The sequence below is a fragment of the Hevea brasiliensis genome, chromosome 6 (genome assembly GCF_030052815.1).
Source record: "Hevea brasiliensis isolate MT/VB/25A 57/8 chromosome 6, ASM3005281v1, whole genome shotgun sequence".
Lineage (NCBI taxonomy): Eukaryota > Viridiplantae > Streptophyta > Magnoliopsida > Malpighiales > Euphorbiaceae > Hevea > Hevea brasiliensis.
Genome location: NC_079498.1, coordinates 23,499 through 49,243, shown reverse-complemented (window position 1 = coordinate 49,243; position 25,745 = coordinate 23,499). Strand labels below are relative to the sequence as shown.

Sequence of the window (25,745 nt, the reverse complement as noted above, 5' to 3'; positions counted from 1 at the left end):
TCTTGCCTATTGAAAAGATCACATAGTGGTGAGACTTTGAAAGTGGGATTTTGAAGAAAGTGGATGTAGGCTAGGAAAGCTGTACCACTATAAATATTATGTTTGATCTTGGTCTTTCCTTAATTTTTAAAATTCTAGCACTTTACTATTTTGATATATCTTGAATGTGTTGAGAATTTGTCTTATTGAGTTGATATTGAACTTGAACTATTTATTTTGCATATCATGAGCTGTTCTTGAAAAAAAAAAGTATGATATATTGAAGTTACTATTTATACATTTAGTCTACACTTTGATTAAAGATTTTCACAAATAAAGTGCCTAGATGCAATTTTTCATTGAGTTTTGAGCAAGGGCTGAAAATTTGCCTAAAATGTCTAATTTACTCCCTCTTGCCCACTTTCTTTTGGACACTAGAAAAAAAACCACATGTGGCCCAAAGGGAGGTGGAGCAAACAAAAGCTTTATTGATCTCTGAGTAGGCTAGATCAAGCTTCTGAAATTATCTGTAGACTAATGGACTAAGCCACTTAGATGTCAAAGAAATGCTAGCCGTCATGAAGCTAGATTGGTTGTTGAGTAGATGAGTCCAAAACACTCCATGATTTGATCTTTCTTCTTTTCTCAAGCATAAATACCTCACTAGGGAGGCTAGAGTGGAACTTTCTAAAGAAAGTGCAAAACTCTCACTAAAATTCGCAAAACTCAAATAAAATCTAAAGAAATAGAAGGAAGGAGGAAAGATGAAGTAATAGAGAGAAGAAGAAGAAAAAAAAAAAGAATGTCAGACAAGTAAAAGGAAAAAAAAAAGAAGTGAAAAGGGAGGAGGAGAAAGGGAGGGAGGGTTTATTCCAAGAGAACAATCCCAAGAACATTTTTATTGTAAGAGAGTTTATGAGAGATAAAGAGAGTTTAGAGAGAGAGAGAGAGAGAGAGAGAGAGAATCGGAGAGGCTAGTGGTATTTTAGTTTTATGTTTGCATTTAATTATCCAAATTACTTTTTATAAAGTGATTGAAAATTATAATATTCTCATATTATAAAACTTTATGGAAATAAGAAGAAAAAGAAAATTAAATATTTAATTGATTAAATGAAAGATAATTTTGTTAAACATAATATTAAAGAAAATCTTTGCTATGGCACTAATATTTTTCTGCTCTGAATGTTATTACCCTCTTATTAACGATTTTCATGTTTACATCCTTGTAGATAGGAGAAAGTTTATGAAAAAACAAAAGGGCTAATCACACTAAAAAATTAATTTTTTTTTTATGTTTTACAATTTAATCAAACCTTTTAATTTTGGAATAAAAATATTAAATTTTTAAAGATTAAAAAAAATTTATTTAATTTTAAAATTAAATTTAAAAAAAATGTGTTCTTATTAATGTGATATGTCATGTGACATTTTGTATTATTAAATGTTATATGATATATTTTATTAAATGTGACAATTTTTTATTATCCATCCTTATTTGTTGTTTTGTTTCCTCATTATATTTTCACTGTTCAAATGAAGTGAGCTTCCTGCACACGTGAGCTGGCCTATAACCGAGCCTGACTCATTTCTGGAATAGAAACTCTAATTTCTTCCAAAACTCTCTGAGATGATGGATTTTTCGCAAGACACGACAACTTTTATGGTCAATGACAAGATTTACCTTCTTCTTTGTATTATTTACAAGGAATTCCATGTCATAATTGTTGAGACAGTGGGTGTAGAATAGGCTTTGAGACGTGATGAATCACTATTTTTAAGGTATTAATTGCTCTCGCTAGATTGCTGCAAGGTTATGGCAATATACCTCCACGATACAACAAAGCCTGATATCTGCAGACAGCAACTCCTGAAGATTTCTCTTAAGAACTCTTTATACGAACCAAATTTAGAGAGACTAGAAGAAAAGAAGAAGTAGAAGTAGTATATTTCTGGATTGAAAAACTCATCCATATTTATAAACAATGAAAAGTCATTGCACATTTTCTAGATAAACACATCTGTTTATCTCTAATAGATACGGCTATTTGTGTAATAGACATGTCTGTTTATTAAAAGATACCTATACAAATAGTTGACTATTTGTATAGACATATCTGTTTATTAACTGACACCTATACAAACAGTTGTGATTTTTTATATAGAATAGACATGTCTGTTTATTAACGAACACCTATACAAATAGTTATGACTGTTTGTATATAATTGACATGTTTGTCTATTAATAGACACATCTACTTGTTAATAAACACATTTGTTCATAATTTATTTACGAAAATTATAATATGATAATTATTTTATTTTACATATATACGTGCCAAGTACTATAATAGAATAATATATATTCAATTATATATATATAATTCTATACATATATCACTCTTGTCATTGCCTTATATTTTAACAATATAGGAATTCTTTCTCTCTATACTATCTAACATACAAGCTATTTATAACAATCCCCCACTTAGCTTGTATTGTTAGATCCCATTGTTTCATGCATAATGAAAAGTATTTTTCGATTTAAACTGTTCCTTAGTGTAAGTATTTCAAAGTTCTAAAGAAATCATGGTGGTTTTAACTTAAACCTAAATTCCTATTAAATAAAACCGGAAATACTACACACACGAATCAATTAGTTCGACTTAAAAAGTTCACCAAAATTTTAGCACGAATATGGCCTTGTGCTACCTCTTGTTTTCATGAACATTTACAAAAGTTATTCTCACTTTTGTTGAAGCAGCATCGCTTCTTATGTTCATATAGGTGAAGTTTCCTTTGTAATAATTTTAAACTTCATTAAGAATATAAATACTCATCCTCATTCCATTAACTTAGTACACTAAGTACTAAATTATAACATTTACTAATGACTTGTTGTTACCCTTTAAACTCTATTTAATAATAATATTATAAAGTAGGGTTCCCATCAGTAGTAAATTTAATAGAATATTCTAAATCCTAATCAGCACATGTACTTATGATCATAACTCTCGAGAGCCCTTTTATTAAAGGATTTGCTAGATTATTATAGGATTTAATATAAACATGGTAATAACACCATTAGATACTAATTGTCTTATATTTTCATGTCTTAAGCTTATATGTATATACTTTCAATTGTATATTTTACTATAAGCTTTAGCCATCATGATTTGACTATCACAATATAAAGAAATAGATGGCACAGGTTGTGGCCAAAACTTAATATCCGATAACAAGTTTCTCAGCCATTCTACTTCTTTACCAACATTCGCCAAAGTTATAAATTCGGATTCTACCGTAGAATGAGTTATATAAGTTTGTTTCTTTGATGCCCAAGAAACAAAACCTCTACCTAAAGTGGACACCCAATCAAAGGTTGACTTATTATCGTTAGTACTACTTATCCAATTGGCATTTGTATAACCCTAGGATCTCCACCATATTTGTTTCATTAGTCAATCATATAATCACATGTTTATAACATGAACTACATAAATAATTCATAGTCAAGATATGTACCTTATTTGTAGAAATAAATTGCTCCATAACTTGTTTAAAATGAGAGTATCCAATAATAAAAAACTAAACTTGCACACACACACAAATGCATACTTATTTGTTCTTTTGTCACTTCTTACAAATGACTTGTAAGGCTCTTATATTTACTACTCAAAATGTATCAACCTTTTGGTCAATAAATTCATCTCTTTATACATGTAACTATTAAGAAATCTTTTGGCCAAGGGACATAACTCTTTGCATGGATACAACTCTTTATATGGTTTTAGCATGATTGGAAATTTATCGCAGAATAATCTATAGTTTATAATTCTTTTTTTTAAATATCAAAAAACCCTTGAAATTTCTTTCTAATATTTCACACTAGGATTGTTAGTATATCTTGACAATTTATATACTGCAAAAGCAATATTAGGAGTAATGCAACGCATAGCATACATTAAGCTACCAATAGCAATAGCACACTCAATTTGAGCAATTATTCAACCAAAATTTCCAGTCAATTTGCAATAAATATCATATGGAGTATTTGCTTCCCTCAATATAATGAAATTGACTAAGAGTAAAACCCCCTACTATGTTAGAGCTAGGTAGTTTTAGGCAGATCCCTCAAAGATAATAACTAAAATATAAATCTAGACAATAATTTTAAAATTCTACCAAGAATAAATTAAAGAATAATAATATTGATTGTAGGTAAAAATGAAGAGAAGAGACAAAAAAGAAAAGTTAATAGATTTTTGTTCCAAACTGCTATTTTTAAAGTATTTTCATCTCTTCGAACATATACAACAGTTCACTTTGTATCTATTATAATAATTACATTTGTTCAATTATACCTTTTAGAATAAATACAATCGTTCACTTTATATCTCTTAGAATAATTACATCTGTTCACTTATACCTTTTAGAACAGATACAACCGTTCACTTTGTATCTCTTAGAACAGATACAACCGTTCACTTATACCTCTTAGAACATATACAACCATTCACTTATACCTTTTACAATATATACAACCGTTCACTTTGTATCTCTTTTACAACAGATACAACCATTCACTTTGTATCTCTTAGAACTATTACATCTTTTCACTTATACCTTTTACAACAGATACAACCATTCACTTTGTATCTCTTAGAACAATTACATCTGTTCACTTATGCCTCTTAAAACATATACAACCGTTCACTTATGCCTCTTAGAACAGATAAAACCATTCACTTATACCTCTTAGAACAGATATAACCATTCAGTTTGTATCTCTTTGAACAATTATATTTGTTTATTTACACCTTTTAAAATAGATATAACTATTGGTAATAAATAGTTCATTTTGATGCCTTTTAACGAATAGACATAACTCTTTCGAAATGAGACAAAATTTTCTATCACTAATATTTTGAACAATATCCCTGCCTAGTTAATGATAGACACAATCAATATGAATTAGGATTTATGCATACAAAAAGTGTTTTTCAACTTATGCACATAAATCTTATTACCTTCTTTAACACATTCACCATGAGCTTTAGCATCATGATATAACCTTATATTTCTTCTAATTATAAGCATGTCATCAACATAAAGATAAATTATTACATAAAAACTTTTTAATGTGTAAGTGTTTCTGAATCTATTTAAGAGAAAAGTCGTATGAGGCATATAGTAATTTCTTCCTATAATTATTCCAACTATAAGTATCATGTGCTATTATTCCTCTAATTGTAGTGATTTAGGAACTACCACTTTCAAATCCTTAAACTTTGAAACAAAGATACATAACTCATGGACTTATCCATAACAGGTATATTATCAAGTATTTAGAATTCAAAATATTTCATAATGAGAAATTTATCCATACCCTTTTTTTTTGTATTGTATTTGAATTTTAACAAATTGCAGATTTCCTTTGGAGACTTCATAGAGGTAAATAAATTTTATAGCCTATCTGATGAGTTGTTGAGAATATGAACTTTGCATGACAATTTATCTTTTTTTCCTGATCTGCTTTCACATTCTCAGTGAACATAATTTGTTCCTTAAAATGATTAAGTTTCAAGAACTCTTGATTCATCACGAAAACAACCTTAGACTCCATTGTGATTAATACCTTAAAATTGTTAAGGCAGTGGGGGCAGAATAGGCTTTGAGGCGCAATGAATCACTATCTTTAAGGTATTAATTGATCTCACTAGATTGCTGAAAGGTTATGACAATATAACTCCAGGATACAACAAAGCCTGAAATCTGCAGATAGCAACTCCTGAAGATTTCCCTTAAAAACTCTTTATACGAACCAAATTTAGAGAGACTAGAAGAAAAGAAGAAGAAGTAGAAGTAGAAGTAGAAGTAGTATATTTTTGGATTGAAAAACTCATCCATATTTATAAAAAATGAAAAGTCATGGCACATTTTTTATATAGACACATCTGTTTATCTCTAACAGATACAACTGTTTGTGTAATAGACATGTCTGTTTATTAAAAGACACCTATATAAATAGTTGTGACTATTTGTATAGACATATCTATTTATTAATAAATACCTATACAAATAGTTATGACTTTTTGTATAGAATAGACATGTCTGTTTATTAACAGATATCTATACAAATAGTTGTGACTGTTTGTATGGAATTGACATGTCTGTCTATTAACAGACACATCTACTTATTAATAAACATACATGTTTGTAATTTATTTATGAAAATTACAACATGATAATTATTTTATTTCACATATATACGCGCTAAGTGCCATAATAAAACAATATATATTGAATTATATATATATAATTCTATACATATTTCACTCTTGTCATTCCCTTATATTTTAACAATATAGGAATTCTTTCTCTCTATATTGTCTAACATACAAGTTATTTATAACAATAATTTGCGTTCCTTTATATTTTAACAATATAGGAATTCTTTCTCTCTATATTATCTAACATAGAAGTTATTTATAACAATAATTTGCAATAAATTATGTATCAGAGCGCATTATTGGATATGGAGAGGGACTGAGGTAGTTGTCTGAAAGTGGGATCATGCGGGATCAATGACAAGCCGTGCGATAACGCTAACAAAGCTCAACGTAAGAAATGACATAACCAGTAACGGCATCAAACGGGGAACACAACCATGGAAACTCCATGATTGATTAGGCCGAGAGGCTGTGGAATTTATTTGTAGTGTTTCGGATGGAGTCTGTAGTCCGTAAGTATAAGAACTAGAAATTGGAAGGTTGTCAGGGTACACAAAGTTGCGGGGAGAGATGACCCTTAATCCTAGGAGACGCGCATTTTTCTCCCAAAGAGACGATGAAAATTCCTAGCAAGCATCCCGACGTCCTTACTGTCAGGCTTCCTAGTTCTGGCATGCAGCCATGTCACTCTAGTGTCGAAACTGTGCAATTTTCCTTTGCTGCTAAGAGTTGTCGTCACATAAATAATAAAATCCTAAAAGATTAAACATATTAACACGAACACATCAAAACAAAATCCTTTACTCGTGAGATCTGGTATGATCCCACACCAAATTTAAAAAGGTGTAACTTTTGCCTGGTTCCATGCTGATCACAGCCCGGTAGAGGGCCAACAAGGTAATTTGTTTCAATATGTTTATAAAAATAAGATGAATTCCATATTATTAGTTATCTATTTGTTTCCACAAATTATCTAAGCATTTGCCATTTTATTAGGAAGCCAATTCCATTTAATTTGATCCGCCAAGACCAAGATTAACTATAATGATGCCTATATAGTGATTGCACCTAAACCCCATATTCATCGATTAACACAGCCTATTCATGCATTTTGCCAGGAAACAAATAATGCGTATGGTCACTATGTACGAAAACGAAGTGCACAAGAAAGAATTACAAAAAAACAAAAAGGAAGAAGAAGAATTCAAGGCCTCTTTGTTCTTTTTAATATTCAATGGAACTTAGAGGTGGAAAAATTATTAAAAAGCTAAAATTATTCGACATATCGATACACATATAACAAGAGCTTGCTTACCATGGATATCATGATTCATGAGCTCCGTCCAATGTCTTCAATCATCATTCCTTTAAGACTCTTTGCTAACCAGATAGCTGTCTCCCTTTGGGAAACCTTGTCTTTCCCAAAAGGTTTCAAAACTACAAGAAGCTCTTCCAATCTGTTTTGCTACAGCAACTCAGCGGACAATACTAGAAGCCCTTCAAGTGCTTCTGCCTTCTGCCGAAAAGACTTATCATCTGAAGTTTCCTTTGCTGGTGCTTCCTCTTCTGTAATGAGATAGTTGGTTTTTGTTGGCTAAGAAGTACCTGATTTTGGAACTGAAGGAACCACATTTTTATTATCCATTTCCTTAGTGCCAGAATGACCTGAGATATTTGATTTCATACTCATAGTTTCGGAGCAACTTGATGATTTACCAGTCACAGGTGTAGTCATGTTTATCGCCTCCAATTCATCTATTACAAATTCATCTCTTACAAAATTTAATAGCTTTCCAACATCCACATTTTGAACACGAAAACTACCGTGCCGTATAACGTGTATAATGTCATCAAAAGCAGGAGGAAGATGGCCAGCACCAGGCTTCCCGGTCATAGGGTTTTGCAAATTGGTTCCTTTCTCCGGCTGAAAATTCTTTTGGCTAGTAGATATCGCTGAGACTACCGAAGGATCAGTTTCGGGAGCTGATGATAGAAGTTCTCTTACAGTGAACTTGTCATTACCACTAGAAGTAGATGTAACATTTGATTGGGGCACCGTATGAGGCCTACTAGTAGGCCAAGTTGTAAGGGTATTATTTTCACAAATTGAAATTTCTTCAGAACTTGGTACTGATGGATCCAGAGCGGCACTTGAACTCACTTTTACATCACCAGCAACAGTATTCTTCTGAGGATCAAGGACCACCTCAGAATCGGAGGCTTTGGATGAGTGAGCTACAGATTAATGATCACGTCCATAGTTTCCCCCATACAAATTTTCAGATGACTTGAAATGCAAAAGGGAAGAAAGTGAGCAATTGGGTGGATGTAATTCTAAGTGTTTAGTACAAGTAACTAGCTGACAATTAGGAAGTGTCTGTTCTGTCAAGTCAACAAATGGAGTTGTTGCATCATCACAAAGCTCAAATGCTTGAACTGACACTGAAGATGAGACAAAATTACTGCTATTTGTTTGCATTCCTCTGGAAGCTCCAACAACAGCATTTTGAGACTCTTCTCTAACCTCCTTTGAATAATGTAACAGAGGACCATCAGGCACTTGATAATGAGTATTTTCAGGTTCTTGGGTCATCTCGGTTGGACTTAACTTCATGATGTTGGTGATGCCATTTGGAACACCGGTTCCCACTTGCCTCATCCGCCCAGGAAATGGACAATGCCTAACGAGATTGGAAGGAGGAGTTTCTTGTCTTTGCTTTACAGGGAGTTCATCATCAACATGCTTTAACACACCAGATGGAGGAATACCATCATGTCTACATTTAGTCTTTGGTATAGAGTCAATTATTGGTAACTGTAAAGTTACACTGGCAATGTAAGTGACCAATTTCATATGAGTATCAAACAAAGAGAGAACAATAATGGATTCTGATCATACCTGGTGCTTCAAAAAATGTGATCCCTGACTCTGTTTCATGGAATCAAAAGCAACCTTTGATGGGGAAACAATTAGTGCATCTGCATTAGACTTCAAACCAGGAGCAAGCACATTGGGTGGGTTTGAGAACTTTGGGAGATGCTTCAGTGTTACTTCTTTGAGAACTTCTGACCTTTATACAGTTGCCTCTCATTGGGGAACCATTTTCTCTAGTTTTTCCTTCTTTTAAGGCCATCATAATACTTTTAATTGTCTTTGGTTGCTTTGATTCAATGTTGGATCCATGTTCATCATGATAAGGTTTCACCATCCTATTTTCATCCATTTTAACAGTAGACTCGGTGGGGCTATTTCCTTCTTCACTTGGCATGTGCTGCTCATCACCATCTTCATCATCAATAGAAGCTAAATCTGTATCAGTAGCTTTATGTTCACAATTTGGGACTATTACTGGGACATTTCTATCACTTGAAAGCAAACTCTCTTTATTGCTACTAGAACCATTACTGTTCTGGCTTTCAGCCATAGTTTTCCGAGAATCATGATGGGTAGAAATGGGCTTCTCAGGGGAACAGGTAGTTGGGGGATCAACATAAGGCTGCAAGTAACGATGCTTCAAAATCTCGGATGCCTGAACAAAGTAAATCCAGATTTTTAAGATAAAGTCCTGCCAGCAAATTCCTGAAGTTGAGATAGATATTTAAGAAGGATGCTTAAACTAGGCCGATGCTCAGGGTTCTTCCTCAACATGCCTTTGATCAATGTTTTTCTGCACATAGAAAGATTAGCTATAACTATATGCAGTGATTCAATGATAATCATAATGAATATTAGGGATAAGACCCAGCAATAGAAGCAACAAAGAACCTAGTGGATGTCTAAGCAATCCACATGGATCAAACTGCATATCCAGATGGTTAATTCAAGAAACTAAGAATTAAAGCTAATCAATGTCTTATATTGTAGAATGCCTGCAATCCATCTTTTTTCACTTGCACTAACGAAGAAATATGAAAAACATGAGTGTAAGTCACGAAATGATTAAAAATAGAAATCAATTTGAAGATTTTGTAGTTGCATCAATAAAAGTTATAGAAGCTTTTCTATCAAACATAGGAGGTTATATGCCCTTATCATAAGTTATAACCTGTTAATTTCTGTTGCAACCATCACAAGGGTTTCGCTATTGCTACAAGTAGCAATTATGCCCAATGACCTTCCAGGTAAAGTATTAAGAAAGGTGATATAATCCATGATACTGTATATTATCAAATACATAAGAACAGTAAATTTTGTAACAGTGCATAAATACATACAAGGGTGGAGAGTAGCAAGAAGGAAGAGGGCCAATTGAGGAACGATTTATCTTGCTTATCAGTCCTGCCATGTCCTGAAAGACATATAGAGGCATTTTGTAAATGAGAGAAAGTTGAAAAACTCAACTCATGAAATCAAATATAAAATAAGTTACAGAAACCCTTAAACAGATACTTAACACTAAATCCCTGATCATGCATGCTTCTAATTTCTAAAGAACTTTAAATTCTGGAGTGCATTGTAAAGGCAAAAGAGTTCAGAACCTATAGCAGTCACTAATTTTTTTAGTAATACTTTATGCAGTGACAATAGAACATGCCTGCATGTGTTGTTAAAATATACAGAAACTCAGCTGGCTTTGCAAACTATTTCAGTGCATAAAAACTCTGTAAATGAAAGGCAAGCAAATCCCATTAGGTTATCATGATGGTTGAGAATGCATGGAAATTTCAAGCAATGATTGAACTCCAAGAACCCCTTACATATTTTAATCTAATGTCATTCTGTTGCACAGCATTAAAAATAAAGAAAATGTCACATTCCATTTACTGTATCAATTTATATGTTAATACTAACTAGAATTGATGAGTGACTCCAGTAATACTTAATACAATGTGTTCTATGCAACATCAGGAAAGATATGGTGATCTACACATAAACAAATTGTTTAGACAAGAAGCAGCAGTTAAACACAATTTTTGCAAAGGAATCGATGATATAGTAATTCCCTATCGTAAGAGATGATTGTTAATTGCTTCACCATCTTGAGACTAAAAGTTGTTTTGTAACCATATGCGCAGGTGGTTGGAACTCCCAATTATATGTGTCCTGAACTCCTTGCAGATATTCCTTATGGTTTCAAATCAGACATTTGGTCTTTGGGCATATATGTCTTCTAGATAATCTGAAAATTTTATTTCTTCGTCAACAATTAATCATTTGAAATGAGCTTATTCCCTTGATCAGATTTCTATCACTAAAAAAAAAATGAAATAAATTTTCAGAAAAAATATGTCATGCACTCATTTCTTTTTAGTGAAGTGATTAGACATGAATAGCTATAGTAAAAATTCAAAGAACTCAGCTTTGGCCACATGAACTTCAAATGCAATTAGCAAGAAAAATAAAGCACGGCCACCTCTTCCCATAAAGATGAATTGTTACATACACATTTAATATATTACATTTCTTATAAATCTACGTAGTCTATAATGTAAGGATTTCATCTTCATGCAATGAGTCTCAAATGCAAAAATAGATATTTCTGCATTATCCTGCTTCTTATAGTTCTACACAGTTGTGGACAAAAAAGAAATGCAAGGGGAAAAAATATCTCAAAGGAGAAAATAGGAAATCTAGCTCAAGAACTTACATTCCATAAAACAGGCAAATGGCAATAACAAAAATTTGAAACAAAATCAATCCAATAAAAGAGCATATACCAAGGAGGCCAAGTCATCTGCTTTCAAAGTTTTAGCAAGTCCAAAATCCCCGAAATATGATCAAGAAAAAAAAAATTAATAGAGCAATAAAGTCCAAGGAAATGATAACTAAATGTCAGTAAAAGAAACTCACCAAGGCGAACATCCTGATCTCTGGTAAGAAAGATGTTGGAACACTGCCAAGAGAGCACTTATTCAGTCTAACATCTTCAAATATAACCGTTAAAATTCAAAGGACTTGTTTAGATACTTATTCACATACTTTCAGGTCACGATGCAGAACGAAATTGGCATGCAGATATTCAACAGCTAGCAGTAGTTGTGTGAACCACATGCAAAGTTTCTGATACATTTTTAAGAATCATAAACATTACAGTAAGTCAAAACCCAAAATAAATTCAAATATATGGACATGGAGAAGAAAAATAACAATAAAAAAAGGGTTGGCGGCGCCGCGGGGGGGGTGGGGGGGGGGGGTTTTGATTTTTTTCATCAATTCAGCCCTGTCAGCAATTTCATAAAAGAACCATGTGAATTCATTATGTTAATCATTAAACTCCTACAAACCAAATTTCCACTAATTGTTGGAAACTCACATATCTCCACCTTCACAGTATCCAGTGACAATGCAAACATAGCAACCGTACATTACAGATAGAAAACGGTCATTCAGTTTCTAAAAAATTGCAAATACACATAAGAACTCGACGAAAAACTCCAATTTGATAAAACTGCGGAGTACTACAATCTTTCCCAACAGTACCTTCTCAACCCATGCTTCTTTGAATTCTACAATGCAAGGCTGTTGAATTCGCGCAATAAAGACCATCTACATTACATAAATTCGCAATGTTTCCATTAAATAAAGCAACATTAAGGCGAATGCTAAATAATCATAAGAAAAAGCACATGGAAGATTAGACGTGAAATCAGCAGTGAGACAGTGACCTACTTCTTGATGAGCAGATCTCCCGCATCGCTCAGTTTGCCGTGCAAGCCGGATCTTCTTCAACACATACCTAACAGTTGAAAAAGAAAAATGAAATCATACAAAACCAAAACAATTCATTCAAAAATTTTATATATTTATGTATGCCTTTGTTTACGAATGGAGACGGAAAGAGAGAGGTGCTTCTTCTTCTTGGACTTATGGTGGACAAGAATGGCGGCGCCGAAGGCACCGCGACCGATCTGCTCCATGATCTCATACTGATCCATTCGAGATTCCATCACTTACTCTCTCTGACCAATAAAAAATGTCAATGCCCTTAACAAATAATCCTGAAAATTATTGCTCTAAATTAAAATTGGAATCATAAACAATTTCTCACATCACAACCTTGGTAAACATTCTGAATGTCCAACAAATCCTCCTCCTCCTCATAGATCCAGTAATTGGATTATTAAAATGGACTTATTTCGCCAGCAACGGAGTCAAGTTAGAGATTTTTTTTTCTTTCCTGAAATGGAATCATTTGGTTCCTGGCTTTGTTGTGTTTTTCAGCAGTTAATAAAGCACCAGAACAATCTTTGATTCGCTTCTTTTGGAGTAGGACGTTTGCGTTTCAATTAAAAAAGAAAGTGTCTTTTTGTTCAACTACATTCATGTATAGGTCATGTTTTTAGGTGACCACAGGATTTGGTTACTCTACTAGTAAACCCAGGCGCCAAATATTCAATAAAGTGAAGCAGCCAACTCTCTCTCTCTTCTCGAGTACAACCCAGAGGACATATTGGGGGATTTGGTTCTACGCCGACACAACCAGCTGGCTTCAACAGACTATGTGCTTATTTCACATTAAGTTTAAAAAGTTTAAATTATTTTTTTAATAAAAATATTATTTTAAATATTATTAAAAAAATAATTTAAAAATAATTATTTTATTATTTTAATATTTTTATAATTAAAATTTATAATTTAATTTATAATTATTTTTTAAAACATTCTAATAAATATATTTTAAAAATAACCTTTTTAATAATAATTTTAACAACAACATCAAATAAGCCTTATAAGCTCTCTGAAGGTTGAGAGCTCATTTTTTGGGCCTTTCTTCGTGTTGGGACTTTGCAGTGGTGTGTCAAATCTTGGCGAGCTGAATCTCGTAAAGGAGATTAGATATTAATATTAAATTTTTTAGAAAATTAATTAAAAAATATATAATAAATATATAAATTTAAATATAATTAAAAAGAATATATAAATTTAAATAAAAATATTTAATTTAATATTTAATTATTATTTAACTTATTCTTTTTTTCATATGAAGACTAATTTTTTTCTTAATAATAATTCATAATTATTATCGCGCAATGACGCGCCTTTGCCATTGAAGTTTGCTCTATCTTATTATTATTTCCCCGTGAGATTGAAGCTTACATGTGAACACTGTGGCGGCAGTTTTTAGTTTTAATAAAAAATTTTGAGCTGAATCGATTTAATTGAATTTTTTAAATTCAATTTAAATTATTAATTTAAAAAGTTTTGATTATACTTGATTTGATTAATTCAATTAAAATAAGTTATAAAATTATAATTTTAATTATTATATAATTTTATAATAAAAATATATTTTATTGAAAGATAAAAATAGTAGACGTAAAAGTATTGCATTAATTATTAAGTCCTTTTATATATATATATATATATAGGGGTGGAGGGAGTTAAATAGAAAAAAATTAATTTATTTTAATTTAATTATATTCTATTATTATATTTTTAAATAAATAATATTAAACTTTCAAAATATATAAGGAATAAAAACAATATAGAGAATAAGTATAATTAAATAATGTATTAAATTAATAATATTGACTCTCTTAAAAATAATTTTTTGACTTTGCCTATGTATCTATATTATGTGTATTTGAGAATCTCAATTATATGGCATAATAATATGATATTAAAAAAATAACTATTAAAATTAAATAAGCTTTAACAATTAAATATTAATAAAACAGTAAAGTTACGATATCATATATAATCTATTATATTTATTTAATATTTTTTTATAAATATTTAGAAAAATTAATAAAAATTTTAAAAAATAATTAATGAAATATTAGATTTTATATTATTAATAAAATCTACTACAATAAAATAAAATATACATTATTTAAGAACTAATGTAAAATTTTTTTTAATAGAACTAATGTAATAGTGAGAGTAAAAAGTCCACAAAAATTAATATGGATATAATTAAATTAATATCATAATAGTTAGTACAAGTTTTGTGTACTCGTACATGTCATTCAAAATCAATTCAATTACTTTGTATCTACGTAAGCTAACTTTTCTTTTTCCTTTTTTTTTTTTTAATTTCGAATTTTTTATAAGAAAATTTTGCATGTTTATAAGAGTCTCTACCTATAAGTAATTTTTTATTTTTATAGATTTTTGAACTTTTTTATTTTATATATTTTTCTTTCTAATTTTTATTAATGCAATTAAGATAAATTCAAGGTATAATATTAAATATTAAATTATTTCAAAAAATATTAAATGTTAGATTAGTTATTTTTAGAATCATTGCATATTTTATTTTCATTAAATTTTTTAGTCTTTTAGATTTTATATTAACCAATGAAACTTAATATTGATAAAGAATTATTTAATATTTTTATTTTAATAAAACTAATTAATTGCTTATTGTATTATAAAAGTATTACTAGTTAGTTTTTTTATTTTAATAAAATTCATTAGTTGACTTATGTATTTAAAAAAAATTAATATTTTGAAATGCATGATGAAAATGAAAATTTTGTTTCGCAGAGAAAAGAATTTGAATTTATATTTTTTTAGTCAATTGAATAAAAATTCCAAAACTTTAGGTATAATTACAATTATAGCTAATATTTTTAATTTTATGTATCTAAACTGTAGCCAAATAGACTAAATTAAATTTGAGAAAATTAATGATAAATTATAATATAGTCCCTGAAATTTTATTTAATTAATAAAATAGTCCTTTAATTTAAAATTTACATTTAAATATTTTTACTTATTATATAAAATATAAAATATATTTATTTTTAATTAAAATTTTATACTAAAAAATTGTTTTTATTAATTAAAAAATATAATAAACAATTCAAAAATTACAATAATAATTTTAAAAACCGATCTTGACTAGCCAATCAAAACGAATTATTGAAAACTAGAGTTTGATTCAGTCCGATTTACTCTTAAAATCCTAATTTTATTTACTCACCCTGAATTGGAATGAACTATTTAAATAATCAATGAACTGGTCAACCTAGTCGAATTTAAACTTGCCATGGGATTACTTATAAAATCAATTGGTCTGATTATTTACTATATATATATATAAATTGACGAGATAGTCTGAAACTCGTTCCCTGGTATATTCTGGCACCCAAAAAACTCTTAGACCACTCTTGATGTTTGACATTTTGCTTCTCTTATGCTCTGTTTGGATAATTTATGCGAGGGAAGGAAAATATTCTTTATTTTCCTTTCTTATGTTTGAATAAGTGAAAAATAAAAAACAATGGAAGAAAAATAAACTTATTTTCCCTTGTTTCGTTAAAGAGGAGAAGAAATAAAGTAATTGAAATTATCATTTTATCCTTATTTATCAATAGGCTTTACCAAATTTCATTATAAAGAACCATCCATTTTGTTGATGTTTCATTGATCAGATATAAATTTTCTATATAAAGCATATTGAATGTCCAACTACTTGTGGGAACAACTGTCTTAATATTGTACAAAAAAGGTAGGAAACGATGATCTAACACACTACGAAAAGATTTTGATACAACATGCAACAAGATATTGAACTTTCTAACTTGCAATAAGAGCATCAACCTATAAGAATTCCTCCGATAGCCTTTAGAATGACAAACCATCCTAAAAACAGAGACAAGTAGCAAGATAGCGGGATATAAATAGTTTCAAGTACCTGAACCACCGGTTGAATTTGAAGAACAACATAACCTGAACCCTTTTAAAGGGCAACTATAGTAACTTGGCCTTTTCATCTACTAAATATGATCATATCTGTTTCTTTAATGTTAAATTAAGTGGGCATTTTGTCTGCTTTAAATTCTCGCTAGTAAAGATAAATAAAGAGAGAGAGGAAGTGGAAAGCCAAACCAAGAAAGAAGAAATGAAGATGTACTACAAATGATTATATTGACTAGTAAATAATAGTAATATAGCAGATACGTGATAATAAAGGAAAGCATTTAAATGAACCAAAATTTTGTCTTTGCTTTCCCATTTCCCTCCCTCTCTCTCTGGGTCTTCCGTTCAACAATTTTGACAATCATTTCCAAGACTCAACATTCAACAACACCCACATTTGCATTAACCACTTTGGGAGACACATATGGCTATCAACTAGAACATCAACTATTGAAGACACTAACTCATAACTCAGAAGTGCCTTGGAATCGCTCTTCACCAGCATATGAATTTCTATTATCTTCAACCTCATATCCCACATTATGCTGAAAGCCATTTCTATTGAACTTCATATTTGAACTATAATCAAATTTGTTGGAACATAGACTTCTAAATATTTTACTTATAGTTTCCTAGATAAGTTTGAATCCACATCATTGGAGTCCTGAAGAGAGTGAATGAGTTTTCTTGGAGTCGTGAAAATGTTAATGTTGTCAACATTTATATGAGAACGTGACCTCTAAAGAAACAGAGAAGCAAATATAATTTACATTAGCAATCTCAACCAATAGCATAAATAATAATAATAATAACAATAATAATAATGATAATAATAGAAGTTAGCTAGGCAATTGGTAAGAACTACATCCATTTCATAAGAAAAATTAGAAAATGTAGTTAATGCCAACAAGGTAAAAACCCCTTGAAACTAAGCACCATTTTCTGATCTGTATTTAGAAAACATTGCTAGAAGTTTAAACATTCTTCTACTTTTTAATGGAAAAACTTGCACTATAAATCACCTATAATTTGAAAACTAAGCTAAAATACATTATCTCCATCTGATCCTTACTAAATATGAGAATCAAAACAGAAGAAATTCAAGCAAGCAAGCAACTTTTGAAACACGTATCATAATAATTACCTGAGTGGGAGTGGTTTAACTCTTACATTTTTAATAAATTAATGTCAAATTTAATAAAAGTTGAGAATTTTTTATATGAAAAATCTAAGTGCACTATTTATCAATCTTTCCAACTCATTTTCTCATAACTAAACAGATGTCAAACAATAAAAAAAATTCAATGTGAAGGAAAAAAGAAAGAAAGAAAAGGACATGTATCTAACATAAAGTAAAAACGCAAACAAGTGAGAAAATCAAGAGCATTTATATCAACATTGGTTGTTAAATTAACAGATATAAATAACTAAAGACAAAATTCAAAATGGAAGTATAAAAATCCAAGCCAAAAGGGTCCTGCTTTCTGTGAATTCAAAATCTAATACTCGAATTAGCAATGGATTTATTGAGAATTCATGTAGCGAGATGCTTCATAGTCATTAAGCAAATGAGAAAGACAAAATAGCACACATGCATGAAATAAGAACTACTCAATGTCAAAATTCGGTGTGAGTTTTACTCAATTACAGCAACTAAGAGAGTGAGTGGTTGTGTTAGGTCATTACTCGATTTTTAAAGGGAATGTAGTGCTCTTTTGTAGTGAAAACAACTAGAGGCTTCTCAAGTGACCACAAGGGACGGAAAGTACGGGTTTGGAAACAATGGAGTGCTAATGACCAGCAACGGAAGTAAAAAGCTTTGGTAGGCACTAGTTGTTCTCCGATTATCTTTGGAATCTTCTCTTTTCTATTAAAGTAACAATTTATAGCGAAGGCAAATCAACACCCAAGGAAAGATCTTGAATCGTTTTTAGTGGTAGATGAGAACGAATGTTTGATAAAAGGTTTCATTTGCCTTCTTTAAATAGAAAAAGGGTGACTAGAAACAAGAGGGCAATTATTTCATATGTAACATTCCATTTGCCTTTTTTGAATTCTTATTTTCTCTCGTACAAGTGAAAATAAATCAAAATTTTCTTTTCTCTATTATTTTCTCACCTTTATCCAAACAGAAAAAAAAAAGTCTTATTAAAATTATTTTTTTTTCTTATTTTCTTTCCCCTATCTAAATAGAGTTTTAAAATATATATACCATATATTTTGTTTTTATTATATTAAATATTATATAAATAAATAAATAATTATTAATTTAAGACTAACTAATGTATTTTTTAAATTATAGAGATTAATTAATTTATTTTATTAGAATAAAATGATTAAATATTAATTTAATTGATATTAAAATTTATTAATTAATAAAATAAATTACATAGAATAAATAATTTAATTAATTAAAAATAAAAAGTTAAATAATATATTTTTTAAAATATATAAATTAAATAATAATTTTTCCATTTTTTAACTATAACAAATACAGCAGTTATAGTCATAGCTGGAGCGGAAAAGGCCTTGGTCAAATATTCTAGGTCTTTCCATTCTCCCACTGGCAAACAGGCAAATTGGACACTCGACATTGCAGTTGATCTTTCTGCTTTTCTTCGTCAACCCCGTCTCTATCTAAAACAACAAAGCACGAAAATTCATTCTTCCTTGCAGAATTTAATCACAAAATGAACTGGCAGAACGAATCGGGAGGAGAGAGCAGGAGATTGGTGGTGATAGGAGGGGGTATTGCAGGTTCCTTGCTTGCCAAATCCCTTCAATTCGATGCTGATGTCACCCTCATTGATCCGTACGCATTTCTTGATTTTCTCCTTGATCTTTGCTATATCATGCTCTCGTGTTGTTGTATATGCAAATTTGAACCATCATCTTATGTTTTTATTGTTGGCAAATCAGAGGGTTACATTTTTTTTTATGTGCATATATAATGCTTTATGTCAATCAGAGCTGCTAAAAGATTTTTAAACTTACCTAATCAACGATGGAAATCTGTTAAATAATTTCTGGGAAATGCTGTTTTAATTCATTACTCTTAAAAGTATTGTCTTGGAGCAAACTTGTTACTCGATTCTAATTTGATAGCTTCATCGTCTTGTTGTTGACCAAAAAGCCAAAGCTAAAAAAAGTTAAAATAATAATAATAATAATAATAATAATAATAATAATAATAATAATAATAATAAAAAGAAAAAGAAAAAAAGAGAGTACAAGTGGAACTCACTAGTTCAGCGAATTGCAAGAATGGTTTTAAGGGTCATTACTGTAGAGGTATAACAAATCTAGTAACATTGGGTTCAAGTAGTAATCTTCCTCTCTCCTGTTTTTCCTGTGTACTGAGATGGTGGAGAATACAATAGGGGTAGATAAATAAACCAGAAAGGGCACCTTACATTGTGTTTGGAAATTGGAACCAAATAAATATTGACCATTTCATTGGCAAATGAGTTTCATATTGGCTTCCTTTGGAGTAATTCATTTGCAAGAATTGAATTCTCACAAAATCATGCTTGATTTCTATTTCTTTTAAAATGAAATATTTTGTTAAGTTAAAAATAATTGAATTCTTTAATTCCAAACATGAGAATTAACTAAAAAGAAATCAATGAATTCTTGTAAAATCTACATTCCAAACTAGGGGATTAGGATTCATTCTGGGTATCTTATATTTTAATACAGACTGTATTTAAATAACAGAACTATTTTGCAAATTTCAAAACTCTATGCTCTGAATTCATTTCCATATTTTACAAATTTTTGATAGAATTTGGCTCAAGTAAAACTTATTTTTATAGAATTAAAAAGTATAGATGTTAAGATTTGCTAATGAATTCTATAAAATGTTATGGGATATATTTATTTATTTCTAAAGAGGCCCTTGGAGAATTTTCTTTTCATCAAGTTGTTATCGTCAGTTGCTCTAAATGAATTTAAAATTGAATCCAGGAAGGAATACTTTGAGATCACATGGGCGAGTTTGAGAGCAATGGTGGAACCAATATTTGGGGAGAGATCAGTGATAAATCATAGAGATTACTTCACAAATGGCCGTATTTTTACATCTAATGCAATTGACATAACTGACACAAATGTATTGACTGCTGAGGGTTTTATAATTCCCTATGACTATCTTGTCATTGCTACTGGCCATGCAGATTCTGTCCCAGAAACTAGGACAGCGAGACTTGCTCAATACCAAGCAGGTAAAAGCATGCAGGAACTCTAGTAATTCCATCTCCAATTGCAAATCTAATTATTATTCATGGCCCCTGTCATTTGCTTGGGTATAGTACATTGATGGCAAGAAACAGGATTCCTTAAAGCTGCTATTAGTGCATAATTGGCACAGGTTTAATTGCACATCTCTGTCTTACTATACAAGCCTCTATTGGATTTTAGTTTGGGGGAACAAGAAAAAGAAAAGAAGAATCATGTTTTTAGTAGAAAAATTCTCATATTTTTGTGATTAATTGAGTTTTCAATGAAATAATATTTGTATGGATTCTTTCAAGTAGAATTTGGTCATGTTATGCTTGAAGAATTTGTTCCAGCTGTGTGTGTGTGTCTGTGTGTGTTTATTAATTTCTGCTAAAGTTAATTCTGTTATATTTGCACTGTCAGAAAATGAAAAGATTAAGTCTGCTCATTCCATTTTGATTGTTGGAGGAGGTCCCACTGGTGTTGAACTTGCAGGAGAAATTGCTGCTGATTTCCCAGAAAAGAAGGTTACTCTAGTGCATAACGGATCGAGGTTGATGGAATTTATTGGACCAAAAGCTGCTGATAAGACTCTAAAATGGTTGAGATCAAAGAATGTTGATGTGAAATTGGAGCGAAGGGTTGATTTAAATTCTATTCCAGAATTGGATGAAAATGGTAGCAAAACATATCATTCTTCAGCTGGAGAAACTATCAAAGCAGATTGCCATTTCCTATGTACAGGGAAGCCACTTGCCTCAGCATGGCTTAAGGATACTGTCTTGAAGAACCACTTGGATGTTCGTGGAAGCTTGGTGGTTGATGAGTACTTACGAGTCAAGGGTCGAAAAAATATTTTTGCAATTGGAGATATTACTAATATTCCAGTAAGTTCTAGACTCAATTTTAAAATCATTTTTTAATTTTGGATTGATTTTGCCAGGATCCTTACTTTTCCATGATTCATGATTTCTGCTGTTATTGATAGGGGCTCAATTAAAGAAGGTGGCTAATTATGTTCAAGTTAAAAACAGAGTATTAGATAAATTTTCCTTACCCATTTATTTGATCAAATTTGGATATGATTTGCTCGAGCCAAGGCCCATAATATTTACTGTAATCTGTTTGATGATAGTATTAAGATTAATCATCATAAACAAAACAGGTGCACATACTAAAGAAAGCTGTCTCAGTTCCTCAAGCTAAAGGGTGCTTGTAACTCTTCTATAAAAACAAATTAGCTTTCTGCATATGGTAAATGTTTAATGTTTTATATGTTTAAATTAAAGTTCATTAACAGGGTAAAAAAATCTTGTCTCATCAAGAATCTAAAAGTAGTTGATAATCAAACTAATCATTTATGTGCGGGTTTTAATGAGATACCATATGATATAACAGGAAATCAAACAAGGGTATTTGGCACAGAAACATGCTGTAGTGGCTGCTAAGAACTTGAGGTTATTGATGGCTGGAGGAAAAGAAAGCAAAATGGCCGCGTACAAGCCAGGTGGTAAAGTAACAGCAATTGTTTCACTGGGGAGAAGAGATGCTCTTGCTCAATTTCCGTTCACTACCATCATTGGCCTTGTTCCTGGCATGATAAAATCTAGAGACTTGTTTGTGGGGAAAACAAGGAAGCAAAGGGGCTTAGAAGGCTGGAACCTAAAGTTGCATGAATTGGATGACTGAACTGATCAAGAATGTAGAAATTGGGCATAGCTAGCCAGCCACTTGAATTTGAATTTTCTATTAAATTCATTTCTTCGTAGAATGCTATTTATAATAATAAAAATTTAGAAAAAATTACTAACAAATTTAATTCAATTTGGTGATAAAATCGTTCAATGATTGATAAGTTGCGAATTTAATTCAAAGGAATAAAAAAAAGCCCTTATAAGAGTAAATATTCTTCTCTTTATCTTTAGTATATATAACTCAAACTCAAAGTGATCGTTGTTTGCGATTCGATGATGCAGCAACCAAGCCAGCCATTAAAGAAATTCTTGGCCAATGTAAGAAAAGGCAGGTTACTGCAGACGGCATCTTCTTCTGCTTTCTTAATCCCAGTAAAATTCTCAAGGAAAGGATTCCAGAGGCAAGACCCCATCAAAATCAATCAGTCCATTGATTTTTGACGGAAATAATTATACATACGTATATTATTATCCTCCTCCCTGCCTCTTATGTGCTGTGACCAAAATCTTTCACATAATTTCTCCTCCTCCATCATCGACTTTACACTAGAAACTTGTACGTGGTCTGGTCTATTGAGTTAAACTTGTACCAGGTGCGAGCCGCGACAGTACAATATAGTATTTTTTTGACATAAAAAGGCCATATTTTATATTATGGGATAATGACATTATTGAATATATTTTAAGAATATATATAAAAGTAACATTAATAATGTAAATTTTCTCATAGTGAAAAGAATTGCAGCACTTTAGTAAACATAGACGGATTATTAAACTACGTTGTTAGGGATATATTTCTTCAACATGGTCTGCTCGCCGGACGAAAGCATCCCAGTATAGAAGGTGACGTCATAAGGATAACGGAAACTGCATGTGTGAGAACTTATGATCGTACGGCTAGCATTTGACGTTAGGCATCGGCATGACGCCATACTTAAGATATGCTGATTGGGTTGGCACAGTGACTGTCAGGTCAGTCACCAAGAGTAAGACGGCGCCGTCAGGTGAGTGGGCCATCATGGATTTAGCGGATCTCAGGAAGAGAGAACCTCTAATGATTTCTCCAAAATTGGCTGCTTGAGCAATCATTTGGATGACTTTTCAATTTGAAAAGCTTGTGCTTGGGAGCTCAATAAATGGGGTCTCTCCTCTGTCCTTTTCATGTTGTGTTGCTGCTTCTCAATTGATATGGCATTCAAAACCAAGTTCTATGCTCTCATGTTTACACTCTTGGTGGTGGCCATGGAACAAGCTTCTGGTCTGTACTCTAATTCTCCCTCTCACTCACTAGCTCATGCACTCATCACGAGCGCACCATCCACATAGCAAGAGGACAAAATGGGATGTGTTTATTAATGCACGAGCTTCTTATTTGTTTTGACAGGTTGCCATGCAGGCCAGAGGAGCTTTTATCCAAGACCAACATCTCCTCTGCATATTCAAAGCAGAAAGGTTAATTTGCGCGCTGTCTTATTTGTTATGGGGTATTTCCTGTGTCTCATTAGCTTTTCAATTTCACGCATGCAGATATTATTTGTCTCCAAGGGAGGCATGCATGAACCAAACACTGTAAGTGGCAAGAAGTTGGTGATTGGAGAGTTAAGGACGGTTCCCTCTGGACCAGACCCTTTGCACCATAATGGTGGTACCCCCAAGAAGCCAAGAACTCCATGAATACTGTCCCAAGCAAAACCTACCTCCAAATATATATAGTTTAGCTAACCATGCATGGAGATCTATTATATGTACCTAGAGAAATGCAGTTTGTTTAGCCCTCAGGAAAGACCTTTTGTTTTAATTTCCCTTGTTTCTTCTGGGAGGGAAACTAATCTATCTTTGTATGGTTATGGTATTATAAATGAAGTGTCATGTATGTATATATTTCCTGCTATCTCCCATTTTTATAACAAATTAACTTTGTATTGATTGGTGATATATATATATATATATATATATATATATATAATGGTGAAAAATATAGGAAAATAGCTGTGTTTCAGGCGAGGAGATGGTTGAGTTGAAATTTGAAAGCGCAGTGTCAAGTCAAGTATGACTATTTGTGGGTCACAGCATATTTTGGTGATTGGAATAGAATCAAGGGATGGTATTTATAAATGGGTGCTGGAACAACAAGCCTCCAGCTTCTTAACCAAATCTATATCTAATGATATATCCAGTAGAGATGTGACAGTGATGACGATATTGCCTGCCACATATCCCTCCTTTCACTCCAAATAGCTTCATATGTCCAAAATAAAACCAGGCAGTTCATATGTTACCTAATCAGTTAATGTATATAATTCATGTTAAATCAGAATCATATAATCATTTTTAAAAATTTAATAAATCACTTAAAGAAAAGCTAAAAACTTGCTATGTGTCAAAACTTTGACATGTTGTTATTAATATACATTTAGCAACCTATTTTACACAATCACATTGCAAATTGAAGCAAAAGAGGTACCCTGTTAAAAAAAAAAGCCTAAGAAGTAGGGTGCTGGATTAGTCTTAGAAGAAGTTGACTAGCATGTTTCTGTTGTAGAAATAACCAAGTCATCAGAAATAGAATTAAAAACAGGGTCAAGTCAATCCAATTCAAGTTGCCGGTGTTGCTCAGAAGTTGGATATATTTACATGATATATAATATAAAACAAACAGAAGATAATTTTAAAATGTTTTAATTGAAACTTAGGTTTAGGTATTGAGAAAGATAACCATGTTAAATAAGCATTTTAATTTTAAAAGAATTTATTTTTAGGTTGAATTGAGCAAATTTACATGAGTTATCTACTTATCTAATAGAATTCGAGGTAGTTATTTATGAAACATTCTTCATGGAAATTGGTAGAGCATAAAGTGTTTGCTTCCTAACAAAATTACTCTTATGATAGTATATAATAAGAAAATAAAAAATAAAATAAAATAAAATAAATATTATATAATAATATATATAATTCTATAATTAATTAGAGACACTACAAGAACCTACCGAATAGAAAATGAAATATAGAACCATTTCTATCTTCAAACGG

The 25,745-nt window shown here is 31.1% G+C and overlaps 2 protein-coding genes and 1 pseudogene across 8 annotated transcripts; 1 reads left to right on the top strand and 2 right to left on the bottom strand.

Moving 5' to 3' along the window:
* Nucleotides 1-7,413: 7,413 nt before the first annotated feature.
* On the bottom strand, nt 7,414-9,799 carry LOC110660575 (serine/threonine-protein kinase Nek5-like; annotated as a pseudogene).
* A 55-nt stretch (nt 9,800-9,854) lies between these two features.
* Nucleotides 9,855-13,567, bottom strand: LOC110660584 (serine/threonine-protein kinase Nek5). 7 transcript variants are annotated; one of them, XR_009149324.1, is made up of 8 exons: nt 13,210-13,567; nt 12,977-13,112; nt 12,823-12,889; nt 12,634-12,699; nt 12,133-12,213; nt 11,801-12,046; nt 10,428-10,501; nt 9,855-9,880 (listed from the first exon to the last, which is right to left on the bottom strand). XR_009149324.1 is itself a non-coding variant. In XM_021818928.2 (8 exons), exons 4-8 carry the CDS (start codon nt 12,697-12,699, stop codon nt 10,343-10,345), a joined length of 366 nt encoding a protein of 121 aa, XP_021674620.2. In that variant the 5' UTR covers nt 12,823-12,889; nt 12,977-13,112; nt 13,210-13,567; the 3' UTR covers nt 9,887-10,342. The 7 variants fall into 7 exon arrangements, 1 of the variants encoding a protein (XP_021674620.2); XM_021818928.2 differs by lacking the exon at nt 9,855-9,880 and having other exon boundaries at nt 9,887-10,501; nt 11,871-11,887; nt 12,004-12,046; XR_009149323.1 differs by lacking the exon at nt 9,855-9,880 and having other exon boundaries at nt 11,801-11,887; nt 12,004-12,046.
* Nucleotides 13,568-19,314: 5,747 nt separating this feature from the next.
* Nucleotides 19,315-22,832, top strand: LOC110660585 (uncharacterized). Its single transcript, XM_021818931.2, has 4 exons — nt 19,315-19,612; nt 20,767-21,023; nt 21,442-21,905; nt 22,417-22,832. Exons 1-4 carry the CDS (start codon nt 19,491-19,493, stop codon nt 22,705-22,707), a joined length of 1,134 nt encoding a protein of 377 aa, XP_021674623.2. The 5' UTR covers nt 19,315-19,490; the 3' UTR covers nt 22,708-22,832.
* Nucleotides 22,833-25,745: the final 2,913 nt, after the last annotated feature.

What these genes read in the sequence shown, in the direction of transcription:
- LOC110660584 (XM_021818928.2), bottom strand. Translation starts at nt 12,699, where the DNA reads ATGGTCTTTATTGCGCGAATTCAACAGCCTTGCATTGTAGAATTCAAA. An exon ending in AAGAAGCATGGGTTGAGAAG is followed by an intron (nt 12,214 to 12,633) that starts GTACTGTTGGGA and finishes AAAATGTATCAG; the next exon opens with AAACTTTGCATGTGGTTCAC. An exon ending in TTCTGCATCGTGACCTGAAA is followed by an intron (nt 12,047 to 12,132) that starts GTATGTGAATAA and finishes CTCTCTTGGCAG; the next exon opens with TGTTCCAACATCTTTCTTAC.
- LOC110660585 (XM_021818931.2), top strand. Translation starts at nt 19,491, where the DNA reads ATGAACTGGCAGAACGAATCGGGAGGAGAGAGCAGGAGATTGGTGGTG. An exon ending in GATGTCACCCTCATTGATCC is followed by an intron (nt 19,613 to 20,766) that starts GTACGCATTTCT and finishes AATTGAATCCAG; the next exon opens with GAAGGAATACTTTGAGATCA. An exon ending in GAGATATTACTAATATTCCA is followed by an intron (nt 21,906 to 22,416) that starts GTAAGTTCTAGA and finishes ATGATATAACAG; the next exon opens with GAAATCAAACAAGGGTATTT.